The sequence below is a fragment of the Papaver somniferum genome, chromosome 10 (assembly GCF_003573695.1).
Source record: "Papaver somniferum cultivar HN1 chromosome 10, ASM357369v1, whole genome shotgun sequence".
Classification (NCBI taxonomy): domain Eukaryota; kingdom Viridiplantae; phylum Streptophyta; class Magnoliopsida; order Ranunculales; family Papaveraceae; genus Papaver; species Papaver somniferum.
Window position 1 is genome coordinate 142,882,100 of NC_039367.1, and position 17,616 is coordinate 142,899,715.

The 17,616-nt window shown below is 36.0% G+C and overlaps 2 protein-coding genes across 2 annotated transcripts; both read right to left on the reverse strand.

Moving 5' to 3' along the window:
• Positions 1 to 1,613: 1,613 nt before the first annotated feature.
• Positions 1,614 to 3,904, reverse strand: LOC113317067 (F-box protein At5g39450-like). Its single transcript, XM_026565216.1, has one exon. The coding sequence runs from the start codon at positions 3,171 to 3,173 to the stop codon at positions 1,722 to 1,724; it is 1,452 nt and encodes a 483-aa protein (XP_026421001.1). The 5' UTR covers positions 3,174 to 3,904; the 3' UTR covers positions 1,614 to 1,721.
• A 9,833-nt stretch (positions 3,905 to 13,737) lies between these two features.
• Positions 13,738 to 16,351, reverse strand: LOC113318710 (F-box protein At5g39450-like). The gene has a single exon (XM_026566929.1). It carries the CDS (start codon positions 15,985 to 15,987, stop codon positions 14,122 to 14,124), a length of 1,866 nt encoding a protein of 621 aa, XP_026422714.1. The 5' UTR covers positions 15,988 to 16,351; the 3' UTR covers positions 13,738 to 14,121.
• Positions 16,352 to 17,616: the final 1,265 nt, after the last annotated feature.

Below are 17,616 nucleotides of genomic sequence, written 5' to 3' on the forward strand. Positions count from 1 at the left end.
ATAAGCAGCTAACAGACGCATCATGAAAATTAAAGTGAACTTCTATTTCGGATAGCCAGTATAAAAGGTATACATAATGGATGAATTTTTCGTGTGGTTCTTAAAATGTAAGATATTGAAGTAAACTGTGTAAACAGATACATAACGCGATTATTGAACAACGAAGTTGTTTGGGTCACTAAAAGTAGTTAAAGATGTCTTTAATATCTCGGAGTCCAATGAAGCTCCGGAAAAGTATTAGGTATACCACTATACTTGTTATAGAAAAATGTGAGAATCCTGGAATTAAAAATTTAAACTATCCAAGCCGATATCAAGGTACATAATTATCATAACAATACGCCAATACTAATTTAGCTAGCTACTGATAAATTGCATTGGAAGCTAAATTTCTGCATTTGTTAATACAGTAGAGTTCTTCTTTTCGTAAATTGTGACCTTGGAACCCTTATTTGCTTTTCGTATCGTGCCCTTTGTGCCTCTTATTATTAAATCGATCATGTCTTCCAATAAAAAGAATATTAGTGGTGCAGTAAAGGAAACAGAAATGAAAACAAGCAAAAGAAAAATGAGTCATTCTAAACGAACGGAGTTATTAAACCACACCAAAATAATATCTTAAAAAGCTCTCACATTTTTTTTGTTGGGTCGTGATGAGCTCCGTCGGAGGACAACGGAAGACACTCATGGTGGGGCCAGTAAAAATTTTGTGAGGAGCTGTTTTCTCCCAGTTTTTTTGTGCGGTTCACATAAAATTTCGAACAAAATGATAAGTTTGCAGCAACACGGAAATCAACGAGAGAATTTTCTTGCAAAGAAAGTCTTTTCCTGATAATTTCCAAGAGTTTAATATATTCAAACTAGAATAAATAAGCGGTAGACCTAAAAAAGATCAGTAAGTTTAGGTTTACTTCGTTTTTTCACCCAAATTTTCACTGGCACACACAATCAATGGGGCCCATGTCTGCCCTTCCATATTCCAATATAGGGATCGCAGAATCATGTCCATTCCATTCCCTTTCAGTGAAAATTGAAGTGGAAATCCTTGTGTGTCTAGCACAGCCCAAAAAAGATAAACATCTGCACTGCCTTTAACTGCTCCATTACAGACTGTGGATAGAACTAAGAAAATAAATAAACGTGTACGATCTTCTTCAAGTGGTTTTACAGTTTCATTCAAGCAGAACGCCGTGTATTTAGCAAATCAAAAAGAAGACCCATATTGGAATTAATCCAAAAAATCAGTCTAACTCGTACTAGAATAAAAAATGATGTGCATTTATCAATATTGAATTAGAAAAACAGAAAATTGAGAAAATAGGTTTGCTTCTAATACAAAAAACGGGATGAAATTGAGTGAAAAATGAGACTTGGGAGGCAGTTATAGTTCTTCCTTTCTTAAAAACTCTCTGATAGCAAAAGTTAGGAGACCAGGATTCCTGTTGTTTGTCTCGTTATTCTTGTTGAAATGTCAAGGTTACTAGATGCACCACGTACTTTGGAGTCTTACTGAGTTCTAACATTTCTGTAAACATGACTTACTGGTAAAGAAGTCTGGATCAACAATAATGTGAACATCGTTATCGCCTAACGACTATACTATACGTCATTCTCACTAGGAATATTTTTTTTATTATCTGACAGTGGAGGAGTAGAATTGAAATATGTACACCGAGCAATATCTCAAAGTAATAAACCGTTGATGGGGAAATACTAAATATTCAATTATACACACGAGGCGGGTAACATTCTGCTATATAAAGGCAACTGGCAGCCGTAGGGAAGTTGGAGAATCTTGTTAGTGCATTCGAATACCACTGCGTCTGAAATGTGAAGTTCAGTGTAGGAGGTAAAGCAGGAACCCTTTTACCTTTCCTCAAGAGATCTAGCAGGTTGATCCTCTGTAGGGTTAAGACAGCTCTAGTTTCCTTCCAAACAAATGCAAGGAGGCCATTTTGGTTTACAAACAAGGAACCAGGTTTAGATCCAGGATCCTGAAAGCTATCACCTTCCGCTAGACCTTCTCCTGCATAAGTATGTATTATGTCCAAAGTAGAAAATTCTCCGTCTGTCTCTAACGGGAATGGATCCGCTGATAGATCGTTGACCTTCACGGTAAACATTGTCGAACCATTTGGATAATAAGCATACTCGGTACCTTCTAATATTCTGGTTGCAATCAGAAGCTGTTGCCCCTCCAATTCTTCATAAGAAAGCAAAAGAAAGAACAAGGCTTTTCCCTCGACTTCACTAGATCTTCGATGTGGCCAGCCAAAAGTTCCACCCCATAAGCCAGCATACTCCTGACCAAAAGTTGGGATCCATGTTGGCAACTTGTAGAGGGCATGTTCGTCATCACGCATCTTCGGTAATACACTGTTAGTAGGTAGCTTCACAGTCGAGGCATGTACACTGAGCCCTATCACGTCACCTGACAAAAGAAACTCATGAAGCTCTGATGAATGCTTAAGGTCCGATCTCAATGAACCCTTTTTTGGATTTACAAGTCCACCTGTCGAAATAAACTTGCCAAGTATCGGTTTCAGGAGGTCCTTCAGGTAACCGGCAACACTTCTTCTATTCGAACAGTTCATATGAACAATTTCATCCCCATAAAGCAATTCACCACTACTTGGGGATTCAAGCCTCTTTTTTAGTTTGCCTATTGCAACCTCCCTAGATATAGTCTGCAAATTCGTGTACCCTCCGCCATTTTGATACTTCTTCAAAAGCAGCAACCGTCGTTCTGACAAAAGCTTTAAGTCTTTCTTAAAGCCATCACCTCCATCACCAAATCGAGGGAACGGTGGACCCGAAGCTAAATGAGGAACCTTTGAACCTACTTGACTCGTTATAATTTCAAGCAGTTCCTGTCTGTCTTTAAATGCCAAACGGTCAAATGCAACTACAGAACTGTTTGATCCAGACACCCTTTGTGAGCTACTAAACCCACCATCATCTGACCTATGAATCCGTCTCATAGACCCCCAATCTGAACGAGGATGACCAAGGCTCTTACTGCGCAATAATTTACACTCGTTATTTTGCATTCTTGGCTCAACCTCTAGTAACAAAACATTGCAACTCCTATCAACAGGTTTAATGGCTCCAGGATAAAGGTAGTCACCATCTTTCTCTTTCCCATGAAGGAAAAACACCATTTCCCCATACATATCACTGATAATCTCAAAAACCGGCGCCCACAAAAGTGATCTTGAAGCCCTAATGGACCAAGCTGTTGTGGCAAAATTCGGCAACCAACAACTGACAAAAACCCTGGCATGACATACACTAAATTGCCAATCTCAGGATTTTGATGAACCCATATTCCAAGTAAAGGTTGTACACTAAAAATAAACTTACATAGACATTTATACGACGTAACACCAGTTCTCCATTCAACAACATCTTCTTGTGAATTAGCAATATTAAGGTTTTCACACTGTGATGACCATAGTTTCTCTGAAGATAAAAGGAAAGAATTCAAATTCTTGCAACCCAAACTGATTGAACAGATATCTCTAGGAGTTAGAGAATTAGACATGATTACCAGTACATCTTCCGGTAAAGAGAGAAACAAACTTGAACCACACACATCAGACATCGTAAATATTTTTCACAAACAAAAGTAAAACTCTGAAAATGAGTTTGTCTCTAACATAAAAATGACATCAAATTGATCGAAAAATGAGACCTGGGAAGCAGATGAAAACTTGACCTCTTTTATATAAAAAATCATGAAGTAGACCAAGCTCCATAAACATCAGGGCTCTTTCCTTTGTCTTTGCAAAGATGAAAACACCAATAGGATTTATATATTGTGTGTTTGCTTTATTCCTCTCCTTTATCTTTTCCCTTTATTCCACTAGTTTTCTTTTCTTCAATTTGATGTTCTTTTCTTCCACCGGCCAATATTATTTTCTTCAACATGTACTTTCTTGGTCTTTGGTAGGTAGCTTCTTCTAGGGTGCATCCCATTAAGGGCTTGCCAACTGATTGTAGAACTTCCCCTAAGCCTAAACTTATAACATTCTCCCTTACACTCTCCTAAATTTACACTTTCGTCTTTCGTTAGTAGTAAGCCTCTGTAAAACAGTTCCTTTTTACTCTCTTTATACAGAACTCTGGCTTCGCCACTAGCGCCTTCAGGTTGACCTTTGCTCAACGATAAATGATCAGGAAAATGGATTAAAACTGGCTAGTTGTTTTTGCTTAGCCAGTTCTGCTAGATGCATGATGATTAGATTGTGAAAATGTGAAATGTGAAACAGAAGAAGATTGACAAGAGCTTAATTCCTCGCTTGATCACTACTTGGGACACACCCAAAAGAAATCACAGATGCAAAGAAGCTTCTTTTTAACACTTTCTTTTTTTAATATCCAAAAGAAAATAAAGAAATTGGATTCTTTTTACTTTATTATTTATCAAAAGATAATGGGTATATTTTGCAACTCAAAATGTGTAAAATGCGGTGTAATTGTAACACAATCCCATGATGCAAATCGGTCCAAAGTGTACCCTGTAACCCAAAATCTGCCAATGACCAACAAAAATATCGCCAAGACCCAAAATTATTCGGGATCCAAAAAATTTGCCTTTGTGACCCAGAAATTATTCCTGACCCATTTGAGATCAGTTTGGAACCAGCTAGATCTTAAGATTAAGATTTTGTTCAATCATAAGACCTTTTTAATGTTAGGAACATAAAAACATATATTCACCAAATAGTGAACAGTGCCTATAAATGTGTATGGTGTAGGAAAAAATATAGACAGTTCTCCATTGTGCTTCATGATTCATGAAAAATGAGTACTACTGATAACAAATGGAGTATAAACCATGAAGTTTAAGTGGTCGCCTATTTGAGATAGCATATATATAAGGTAGTGATGAAATTTCTTAATCACAAAATTCAGATTAAGACAGTTCAAGCCAAAGGGACCAAAAGTATTTGTTGAAAACCTTGAACTAAAATGCTTAGATGTCGGAGTAAGCTGGAAAAAGAAAAACAATATTGTGAAAAGTCTAGTTGGAATTGGATAGTAGACTAGTCTAGGTACTTCATTCTCTTTATTGGTGCTGTGATTCTTGTTTTGATTTACAAGTTGTTCAAACCAACTTCCATAGTTGATTTTCAGATTTCTACTGATTTCTTATGTACCTGTAGACAATTATAAGAACTGAATGTCCTATATCTTTTATTTAGCAACTATAAGACTGATTCCCTATGAGTTAATCTTGGAATTTGCATCTCATTATTCTCTTGCAAAACTAAATTTAAGTATATAATGTCCTATATATTTTATGGATCTGGAAGACTTTTTCAGTTTTCAGCCCAGCCAATATTACGTAAAAGGTAACGAGAATTCTCTGTTAGAATTGGAAATTCATTAATCTGAAGAATAATTACCAAAAACACACTATGTGACCATTATGAAAGACCCATAACTAACAATTCTCTATTAGAATTGGTCTTATGATTATTAATTTAGGTCTTAATTTATTGAAGTTTTATAGTATAAGGGATGGAAATAGACTAAGAGCATGAGTGTGCACCATAAAATCTCAAGGAAATTGGGCCTCGTAGCCCATTTGTGCTTAGTTGCTCCCCCAGCAAGAGGTTGCTTCTCCATAATAATGAACAATTTTTTGGGGACCATGGTTTTTTTGGGGACCATGGTTTTATTTTGGGTAAAGGCATTAGAAGTAATTTTAGGTCACCCCATATCTAATTATTTGTTTAATACCTAATCTACCCTCTTAATTAATTTTAGATTATAATTAGTGAATGATTAGTTGAAAACAATTAGTGAGATTAAATTTAAAGATGGGTTTATTATTAGTTGAGTAGAATTATTGAGAGAGTAGAGTTAGAGAAGATGAAGGAGAAAAACATGGAAAATAATTTTTTTTTCCAATTCACTAAGTTTGAGTATTCAAATGATGAAAACTCATCTGATTCTTCATCTCCATCCTCTCCTAGAATATTTGTTAATCTTCAAAATGATCCGGATTTGAACTGGATTTTGAACAGTTTGGTTACTTTATATGAAGAACAAGTAACCGAACTCATCTGAAGCTGTAGTTCGGTTGCCCCGTGAGATGAACAAGTAATCGAACTCATCTTGAAGTGTAGTTCGGTTACTTGTTCCAAACACGCAGGTTACCGAACTCTCAAATAATAGAATTTTTAGGAGTTACAGCGTTATGTTCGGTTGGTTCTCAACTAACCGAATTTGGTGTACAAAGTTCGGTTGGTTCGCAAACTGCATGCACTTTTGATCTAACGAACTTTACGTAATATAAGAGTATATAAGTTTACAAAGTTCGGTTCTTTCGCAAACTTGAACCTAACAGCTAACCAACCGAACTCTGAGTTCGGTTTCTGCGATAAAATTATGAAGTTGCCGAACTTAACAAACAAAAAAAATGTGAAGTTACAACATCTATTGGCTAAGTTCGGTTACTTTGTAGTTTTAAAAGTTTTTGCGAACAAACCGAACTCTATTGGCTAAGTTCGATTATTTTGGAACAACAACACAGTTCGGTTAGACTGGATTTGTTTTTTTTCGGTTTCTAAGGGTGGAGTTCGATTACTTTGTAGTTTTAAATTTTTATGCGAAACAACCGTACATAGAGTTCGGTGACTTAGTTTTAAATCCAATAGAACCGAACTGTTCTTCGTGTTCTTCATTTTCAAGAAGTTCGGTTAGTAAAGTAGGATTTTTTGGAAAATCGGCCTAACCGAACATGGCTCTGTAACTCCTATTAAAACCCTATTTTGATGATTTCTATTCGATTCAAGCAATCAAAATCAAATTAAAGTGAAGGGTTTGTTGGAAAATACCTCCGGAGTGCTCCCATGGCAGAATCAGGTTGCGACTGGCGTCTTTTATACTCGATAAAATTATTATGTAACCGAACTTAATTGTGATTGCATTGATGTTGTTACATTTCTTAAATAGGCTGTGGCGGTGGTGGTGGGAGGAGGTGGTGGTGGTAATCGGTGGTTGGTGGTGGTGATAATCGGAGGAGGTGGTGGTAATCGGCGGTGGTGGGAGGTGGTGGTGGTGGTGGTAATCGGTGGTTGGTGGTGATGATAATCGGAGGTGGTGGTGGTGGTAATCGGCGGTGGTGGTGGGAGGAGGTGGTGGTTATTAGGTAGATTTTAAATTAAATTAGGTTAAGGGTAGGTTAGTCATTTCAACGTTTTAGGACACCCCCTATCACTATAAGGAAGGTGGCCTATTAAAATCATGGTCCCCTCAAAAAATCATAGTCCCTAAAAAATCATTCATAATAATTCTGGCTCCGCCTGTAAACTTGTCTATGACCTAATTTAACGTCCAATGAAAAATGTCATTGGAACAGTCCTCAAATACGGCAAATTTAAGGTGGTATTGTCAACAAAATGTCAAATGAACAAATATCAAATTATTATCACACCGTGTTCTAACGGATCAAAAAGTTTCATTGAAGACAGCCCATTACAGGATAAGGTAGGAAATGAACATTTGCAGGGAACGATTTTTTAGGGACCATGGTTTTTTGGTGATCATGGTAACCGAACTCTTCACTAATTGCATACATGTGGAGTTCGGTTTTCCAATGTAACCGAACTGTGTTATTTTGCCTACTACGTTGAGTTTCAATTTAACCGAACTTGTTCCACTATGTTCGGTTTGTTCGCAAAAAATCTTGACAAACCGAACTCTTCACTAATTGCATACATGTGGAGTTCGGTTAGATATGTTGTTGGGTTAAAGTTTGCGAACCAACCGAACATTACTCTGTAAGTCCTATAAACAAAGTTCGGTAACCTGCGTGTATGGAAAAGGTAACCGAACAACTAAAAACCTACATTAAAAAACGAGTTCGGTAACCTGCGTATATGGAAAAGGTAACCGATGAGTTCGGTAACCTGTTATTCACACAAGGTAACCGAACAAGCCCAAATCTACCCTAAAAATTTACAGTTTTTTGAAAATTTGGAGCAATTCAACCAACATTATCTAAGTTTGAAACATACCTGGGTACCCAAATACTCTTCCTTCGGTTGTGGTTGGTAAAATCCTTTGTTTTTCATGTTTTCCTTCTTCATGTTCTCCAACTTTACTCTCTCAATAATTCTGCTTAATCATTTTACTAATCACTACGCTAACTATTATTAACACTAACTAAACTAACTAATTATTACTAAAAAATTAATCAAGAGGGTAATTTAGGTATTAATATAAATATCTAGATAAGGGGTGACCTCGATTTACTTCTAATGTCTTTACCTAAAATAAAACCATGGTCCCTGAAAAACTATGGTCCCAAAAAACCGTTCTTTGCAAGGGCTTCGTGTGCAGTGAATGATCCATGGAACATGAGTTGATACTAATAACAAATGCATGAGGAAAATAAAGTGAATATCCATTTTATCAGATAGTGGTATGGGGTTTAATTCATGGACGAAATTTTCTAGTTATAAAGAGTTAAGCATAAGTAGGCCATTGGAAGAAATAATGTGGTTGTTAAGAATCGTCTGTTTCGATGTTGGAAGTTTAAAATAGTGGGATATTAGAGTAAACTGCAGTTGAGGAAATGAGAAACAATCCCTCGTTCTGGCTTTAAGAAAATAAACGAAGAAGTGGACAAAAAAGAACAATAATGTGAAAACAATGTTACACTATTTTGTAAATTCTACTCTATTTGTTTCAAAATAATGTACTTGTAAAATCATTCTGTTATTTTGAAATGGATGGAATAATAAAAAGGATATTGCTCAATCCAGTGGATCAAATTCAACTTTACAAACAATCAACAATTTCATCCTTCAATTGGTTAATTGCTAAGAAAATTCCCTGCACTATCCTAAGGCAACTCAAAAGGAGTATTGTTTTGACCCCACACACACACATGAAGGAGGCCCAATTCTGCTATGAATCGCTTTTTATCATTCCTTAATGTTGTAAAGAATATTGGTAGTTACTATGGAGTTCGTAAGTAAATACTCCCTCGGTCTTTCTAAAAAATAGGATCGTTTGGTTTTCACAAAAATTAATAAATTAATTATTGTAGTCACTTTTTTTTTATGTATTTTCCTAATTAGTAATCCTTTGTCCCATTAGAGAAAAAAATGCGAGAGAATTCGTCCCTTCTTGTGTTAAGGGAGAAGAAGAGAAAGAGAAATATGATCCCTTCATGGATAGATTAGTGAATTCACAACATTTGACTTTCCATTAAGGAAAATCTTTTTTTTTTAACATATTTTTGAATAAGAAAATCATCCTATTTTTTAAGAAGGGAGGGAGTAAATAAATGGTGACCTTTTATTGGTTTTTGAGACTCATGACTCATGTGTTGTTTACCAAGTGATTCATGAAAAAAGAGTAAATACTGAATGACAACGGACCATGGATTTGAAGTGAATATAAAAGGCAGCGACGAAACTTCCTTAATTAAACAGTATAGATTAAGTCGAAACAAAATAAAGCCCATTCCGGCAGTGATTTTCAGATGTCGAAGGAAACTGGAAAGAGAAGATATTCACCCCAAGATACAAGTAAGTATAAAAGTTGATGGTAATTAATGATCTAATATCAGTGACTATTTTAAAATAAAATGCCATCATTTGCTTATTGTAAAGAAAAACAACATTATTTAACTTCCTTATAAAGTGGTCATTTTTGAAACATATATATATTGGATCACTTCTTGGCGTGTTAATCATGTACTTGGATCTATCTTCCTAATTTTAGAGTCAAAAGATTCTTAAACTACAGTTACTGTAACAGTTGGGCTTAAACTGAGATTATATTCAATATCCAAATTTCTTGTTAGTATTTGTAACATTCCGAAGATTAATACTATTTTCTAAGGTTATTTTTCTACGTTTGTTGGGATCTGCTTGAATTGTTTGGTATCCGTATATGTGAGATGGTTGGACCACCAAAAATAATTTAGCACCAGAACTCCATTATATAAGGTATTTGGTATGCCCGGAAGGGATGAAGGGTTTTGGGTGATAAACGGTAACTCTCGATCTTGATTCTTGTATATATCATACTCTCTCCGTTCCAAATTAGTTGAGCTAATTAGTTTTAAATTTTGTCCCACAAATAATTTAGCTATCTCACTAATCAAGGAGATATTTCTAAAACTACCTTTTTAATTGATTATTGTTACTATAAGAAATATGTGTAATCCATGTTTGTATTCGATATGGAAGTGTTTTAAAATATTTTTTAAAGGTATAAAATTTACAAAAAACCGTGGTATAGTTTAAGAAATAAATTATTTTTCTAAATTGCACTAGCTATTACCCATAAGGGTATAATTGAAAAAAATACTTAAACATATTCCCTTTTCTCCTTGCCTTAATAATTGTACAAACTACAAATAGCTCAATTAATTTGGGACGGATGAAGTATTTGTGTAGTTAGGAGAAGACGAGTTTAGAATGTCACATAAAATTATTCATCATACCACCTGAATCAAGGACGTGTTTGCTAGGGAGTAATTTTGGGCCATCGAAAAACAAGCCCAAGGTTGCTTAAAAAAAATGAAAACTACAGACAGACCCATTTTACAGATTCTTCCCACTGTGAAACCCATGCTCAAAAAAACACAGGCGCGCACCCATTTTCTACGACAAAATATCTCTCAAACCCATAATTTCTGAAATTATGTTTTAGTCTTTTTTCTTCTTCTTCTCCGATTCGTATCTCCCTACTTTTTTCGTCTCAGTTCTTCATTGGAGCTTCAATTCACGGGTAAATCTCAACATCTTCGTATTTGGGGGGTTGAAAGGGGATCTGAGCATCATTTTGAGCTTCTGCAATTGAACTGAAATGGAGACATCAAGAATTGATTGAAGCAGCGATGACGAGAATGGATCTGTGGTGTTTGGGGGTTGAATTTCAAGCCAATTGCTTCAATTCTCTCAACAACAACGATTGAATTTGGGTGTGATTGCTTGTGGATTGATTGCAGGTGGTATAATTTTGGGTCTGTTGATTGAAGAACTGGTGTTGTTCGATGATTTTACTTAGGGTTTCTTCCATTGATTCATGGCTATATACGAGAAGTTTAAGCAACAGATTTTGGGGATTTTTGAAGTTAACTGAAACGGGTTTTATATGGAGTTGTTGGATAAATGAAATGGATCTGTTGGGGTTCAGTGTGGTGCTCGATTGAGAGAGAAATTATGAAGGTAATGGTGGTGTTTGCAGGTCAAATTGGTGTTGATTTCCGTCGAGTGTTCTCTAATATACACATAGTTTGGTGGAGTTTTAGTTATGCCAGAAAACCAGCTGAAGTAGATGCCACTGTTGCTGTCAACTGGGGTTTTGCTGTGGCCTGAAATTGGATGTTTGTATTTGAAAAATCAACAATACCTGGCAGAAACTAAAATGGGATTCTGGGGAATTCTGGTTTTGAACTGAAATTAGGGGTCTTTGGTTAATTGAATTGATTCCGTGGAGATGGGTTCTTACCCATTTTTGTTCTTGATTAAACAATGGTTGTCGACTTGTCGGGCAGAATTGCAGATACAAATGGAGAAGACTCGAGCTTCAAAGCCACTGGTGGTTGTGCTAGACAGATCTTTAGACGTTGTGAACACGGGTGGTTGAAAAAGATGGTGTCTGTCCTTCTCTACTACATTGCTGATGGAGACTGGAGTGAGCAACGAAGAGAGACTTCGGCATTTCTGTGCTTCAGAGACCAAGTCGAAGATGCAATGAAGTTGTAGCGACTCGATGGGTGATTGCAGGCAGCAGTGGTCTACATCAACAACAACAACACAAATTTGCGGAGGATTTTTGGATGTGGATGAAAACTGGGTTCAATTGAGAGGTGGAGGAATGTGATGATATGAGTGCTACAACAAAATGTCTATGTTGTTAGATATAGATTGTATGGATGAGTTGTGAAGAAGGTTTAATTGCAGATGATAGTGTAAATACATGAAAGAAGATGATGGTGTAAATACATGATTTTGACCAAGAGCCCCCGAATAACTGAAAGATAATGGTTTGTGTGGGAGTTAATGAAACATGAAAGAAGATGATGATGTGGTTATGACTGCATAACATGTCATTCAGTCGAGAAACCGTCTGCATAACATGTTATGCATTTGTGAAAATTGATGCATGACCTGTTATGTATCTACAAAATTTGTTGCATAACTTGTTATGTAGTCCAGAAAACCTGCATAACCTGTTATGCAGGTTTAATTGCAGATGATGGTGTAAATACATGAAAGAAGATGATGGTGTAAATACATGATTTTGACCAAGAGCCCCCGAATAACTGAAAGATAATGGTTTGCGTGGGAGTTAATGAAACATGAAAGAAGATGATGATGTGGTTATGACTGCATAACATGTCATTCAGTCGAGAAACTGTCTGCATAACATGTTATGCATTCGTGAAAATGGATGCATAAATGCATCTACAAAATTTGTTGCATAACTTGTTATGCAGTCCAGAAAACCTGCATAACCTGTTATGCGTCCGAAAATATGGCTACATAATGCATTATTCATCGAGAAAATAGATGCATAACCTGATATGCATCTGTAAATATGGATGCATATTGCATTATGCATCAATTTTTTATATGTACGGCTAAAATCAACCAAAACAATGGTTGCATAACTTGTTATAGCTGCATAACTTTGTTATCCAAATGCATAATTTGTTATGCAGTGGAGAAAATGGTTGCATAATTCGTTATGCGTCTGCAGAATGTGTTATGCATCTTTTTTCGTGGCTGCATAATGGTTATGTATCAAGTTTTCGAAAATTTTGCCTAAAATGATGATCACCTCCGATTTTTTCGTGAAAAACAAAAATTTGATATTCTTGTTTGTACTCGTTGCGTAACTCTTTTAAAAAGATTTCCAATGATATAAAATTTATAAAATTCTAAGGCGCGGATTTTTAGATATGTTATGTCCAAGTTGCGCTGTCAATTATACCCTTGAAAAAGATAATATGCATAACGAGTTATGCCTGAAAAGATAGTATGCATAACCAGTTATGTATTGATTCATATAATTATCGGTGTCACGGTATACAAAATTAATTGTGGGCCCGAGAACGGGAATATTATTTTTTTTGGGTCTCCCCCTAATTTCCCCTTAAAAAAATTGTCCACCTTCTGCAGAAGCATAACTTGATGGGCTTCAGAGCCGGCCCTGTTCCTTGTCGTATACTCGTGATGATAAATTGTACTCTTCCCGTCCCACTATTAGTTGACCTATTTACTTTTAGATTTTGTCCCATAACAAATGAACTATATCATTAAACAATGAGATATTTTTAAAATTATCTTTTTTATTGATTATTGTTCGTATAAAAAATATGGATAATTTGATAGACATGTTTATATTCGTTATGCAAGTGTTTTAAAATGCTTTTCAATGATACGAAGTTTGCGAACATCCCGATGTAATTTGAGAAATAAATCGTTTCAAATTTTCACTAATTATTATCCATAATTGTATAATTGTAAAAATACTATTTTCCCTTCCTTACTTTGTGCAAACTTAAACCGGGTCATCTAATAGCGGGACGGAGGGAGTACTTGATATGCCCAGAAGGGATTATGATGGTGTACTGCAAAACCAAGTAAATACAAGCTTAGTAAAATAAAGGAACTACTGAAATTTCAGCATTCAATGAGACCAAAAATTTCAGCAGGCACCTTGATCTTGCTCGCGTGTTGGTCTTAAACTAGTTTCAACTGAAAATAAATATTTGATTGGAAAGAGCATTACAAAGAAGAATAAATTAAACAATTAGAAGGAACATAATATTCAACTGAATACTTTGGATTACAAAGCTGAGCTAAAAATTACTAAAGCCAACAAAGCGATAAGTTTTCTCCCTTTTCCTGCTGGGTAGGTGGTTTACACAGTAATCTTGATATGACATCTATTTTCGTAGCATGCACTCGGGTTCTCCAGCCCATAAGAGAACAACAGCAGCTCTTATTATTCATATTGTAATACTAGGCATTTTGGTGCTTGAATGATCGTAGCATAACAAACTCATCGTAAGAAGGCGAATGAAGCTGCATAGATTGGAAACCTTCAAAAGCTTGAATACCATATGAACGAACTGTGTTACCTTGATGAGCTTAAGCAATTTGTGGGGTTGGAGAAGCTTGTGAATACATTCGAGTATGATTTCGTCAGATATGTGAAGTTCACTATGGGAGGTAAAGCAGGAACCCTTTCGCCTTTCCTCAAGAGCTCTTGCAGGTTGATCCGCTGCAAGGTCAAGACAGCTCTAGATTCCTTCCAAACAAATGCAAGGAGACCATCTTGGATTACAAATAAAGAACCAGGCTTAGATCCGGGATACCGAAAACCATAACCATTTGCAATACCTTCCCCTGTATAAGCATGTTTGATGTCCAAAGTAGAGGAATTCCCATCTGTGTCTAACGGGAATGGATCTGTTGATGGATCGTCGACCTTCACAACAAACATTGCCGAACCATTTGGATGAAGAACATAATGGGTACCTTCTAATATTTTGGTTGCAATCAGAAGCTGCTGCCCCTCAGATTCTTCATAAGAAAGCAAAAGAAAGAACAAGGCTTTTCCAGGCTTATCTTCACTAGGTCTCCCAGGTGGCCAGCCAAAAGTTCCACCCCATAAGCCAGCATACTCTTGACCAGACGTCGGGGTCCGCGTTGGCAACTTGTAGAGGGCATATTTGTTATCGTGCATGTTTGGCCATGCTCTGTAAGTAGATAGCTTTGTACTTGAAGCATGTAGACTAAGCCCTATCATGTCACCCGACCTAAGAAACTCGTGAAGCTGTGTGTGTTTACTTTCTGAGCTCGAAGACCCGTTTTTCAAAATTACACGCCCGCCAGTCGAAAAAGATCTGCCAAGTATCTGCTTTAGGCTGTCCTTAAAGTAACCAGCAACACTTCTCCTCTTTGAATTGTGCAAATGAATTTCATCCCCATTAAGCAGTGCACCGGTACTACTTGGGCGTTCAAGACTCTTCTTCAGCTTGCTTGTAACCACCCTAGTGTCTGAAGGCATCCCAGACATTGTTTGCCAATCTGCGTAACCTCCGCCATGCCGATACATTTGCATGAGCAGTAACCTTCTTTCTGACAGAAGCAATAATTCTTTCTTTAAGCCATCACGGTCATTTAGTTGAGGAAACAATGGACCAGAAGCTAAATCAGGAACCTTCAAACCTACTTGACCAGTTACAAGTTCAAGCAATTTCCGTCTATCAACAAATGACAACCGATTAAATGCAACTACAGAACTGTTTGATCCCGATACCCTTTGTGACCTGCTAAACCCACCACCATCTGACCTACGAATCTGTCTCACAGACTCCCAATCCAAATGAGGATGCACAAGGCTCTTGCTATGCAAAAACTTACACCCATTACTTTGCATTCTCGGCTCAACCTCAAGTAACAAAACATTGCAACTCCTATCAACAGGTTTAAGTGAACCGGGATAAAAGTACTCACCATCACGCTCCTGCCCATGAAGGAAAAATGCCAACCCCCCATCCTCATGGCTGATGACCTCAAAAACCGGTGCCCACAAAAGAGGACCTTCTTCAAGCCCTAAAGGACCAAGCTCTTGCGGCAGAATTCGGCAACCAACAACAGATAAAAAACCCGGCATGACATAAACTACATTGCCAAGCTCCGGGTTTTGATGAACCCAAATACCAAGTAAAGGTTGTACACTGAACATAAACTTACACAGACATTTATAAGATGAAACGCCATTTCTCCATTCAACAAGATCTTGGGTCTTAACAATTTCAAAGCTTTCACACTGTGAAAACCACACTTTCTCTGAAGATACAAGGGTTTTCAGATTCTTACAACATAAACTGATTGAACATAAATCTCTTGGAGATAATGAATCAGACACAACATTAAATACATCATCTGGTAATGATAGAAACAAACTTGAGCCACAGATATCAGACAACATCATCAACAACAACAAAAAATCACAAAATTTTCAGGATTTTTTATTTTTTTTAAAGATTCTCAGAAAAATCTGAACTTTTCAGGTAGAAAATGAATTAAATGAATCAAAAACAAGAACCCATCTTTCAATTAAGCTAATTCATGAATTACTGAATGAAAAAAACTCAAAAAAAAAATCTGAAAAAATTGGCATGCATTTCATCAATTGAACTAGAGAAACAAGAAATTGTGGAAATGGGTTTGTTTGGATTACCAAATGAGATGAGATTGAGTGAGATATTGAGACCTGGGGAGCATAATTGAGCAGTTACACTTCTCCTTTCTTTGTTTAAAGTGATGAAAGAAAGAAAAAAAGTTAGCTCATGAAAGTCTAGGTGAATAGGGGAGTCAATGAGTCAAATCAGGAGAGCTTTTCTTTAATCAGTGTCATTATTTTGTCCTGGTGAGAAACGTTACACTCATTTCTAACATGGGTAGACAAAACACTAGGTTTCTATTGGTTGTGAACTGAAACAGACGATTGACTGTCATTGACTTCTGTTGAAATATTGATAATTTTCTTTCTTAATAGTTATTCATCGATGAGCATTTTATTTTGGAGAAAGAATTTAGTCAAAAATGGTGAATCCCATATTTGGCAACAAGGGGAAGGCACAAGGTAGTAGGACGGCTAATTCTAAATATATGATTGGCCGTCTTTATGGAAGAATTTTTTTGATATGGCATATGAGGAAAAATTGTACCAACATATTAGCTTGTCATGTAAAAGTCTGATTTTGTCCACATTTTCTAAATCGTAATTTAATTACATTTTCAATTCTATTTTTCATCATTATTAGTTGTAATGCTTTAAAAAAAGAAAATCATTATTAGTTGTGTAATTTTTGACAAGCTCATCTTATTTTGGTATCAAATTCTTTATCGATATAAAAAAAGAAAAAAGACAAGCTCTTTGATGGTACAAATATTGATAAAATGAAAGTATCAAATTAGTGTTCCGTCTTGTGCGTACAAAATCAGAATCAATTTTTTTTCAAACAAAATGAAAGTAGAGCTCTCATGTGAAGGAAACTACGGGAATAAATTTTCCATTGCCATGAATATGACATTATGATGTAATAAACCTAGAAAAAAGTGAAAAAAAAAAGAAGAATCAAAACATAAAGAATAACAAAAGAAAAAGAAGAGAATGAGAGAATTTATGAAGTCAAAGATTTTCTTGTTTTTACTTTTCAATTTTTCTCTTCTTTCAAGTAATTATTTTATTTGTGTATTTTGTTGACTTAACTTGGTGATTCAAAGAAAAGAGAACATCCACCACTCAAAAACTTAAGAAAAATCAACCAAGTATTAGCGTAATAAACATGTAATGATAATGACTCGAGTTGAGAGAAAGTGTGAAGCAATTTGCAAACTGAAAGAAAAATAATATCTTATTATCTTCACAATCTTTCCATGATGCCTTGCCTTAAAGACAAGAATTAACAGGAGAGTTAGCACCATTTGTCTTGTTGCGTGAATCACTGCATGAATCACCACCCTCCTCACAGGGACATATCCTGTTCATAATTCAATACATGTCTATTTTGTCGACCAGATAAGATTTAACACACCTTGTTTGTTTGGATCTAAA

Excerpts from the sequence above, each read along its gene's own strand:
- LOC113317067 (XM_026565216.1), bottom strand. The coding sequence starts at position 3,173 with ATGTATGGGGAAATGGTGTTTTTCCTTCATGGGAAAGAGAAAGATGGT.
- LOC113318710 (XM_026566929.1), bottom strand. The coding sequence starts at position 15,987 with ATGATGTTGTCTGATATCTGTGGCTCAAGTTTGTTTCTATCATTACCA.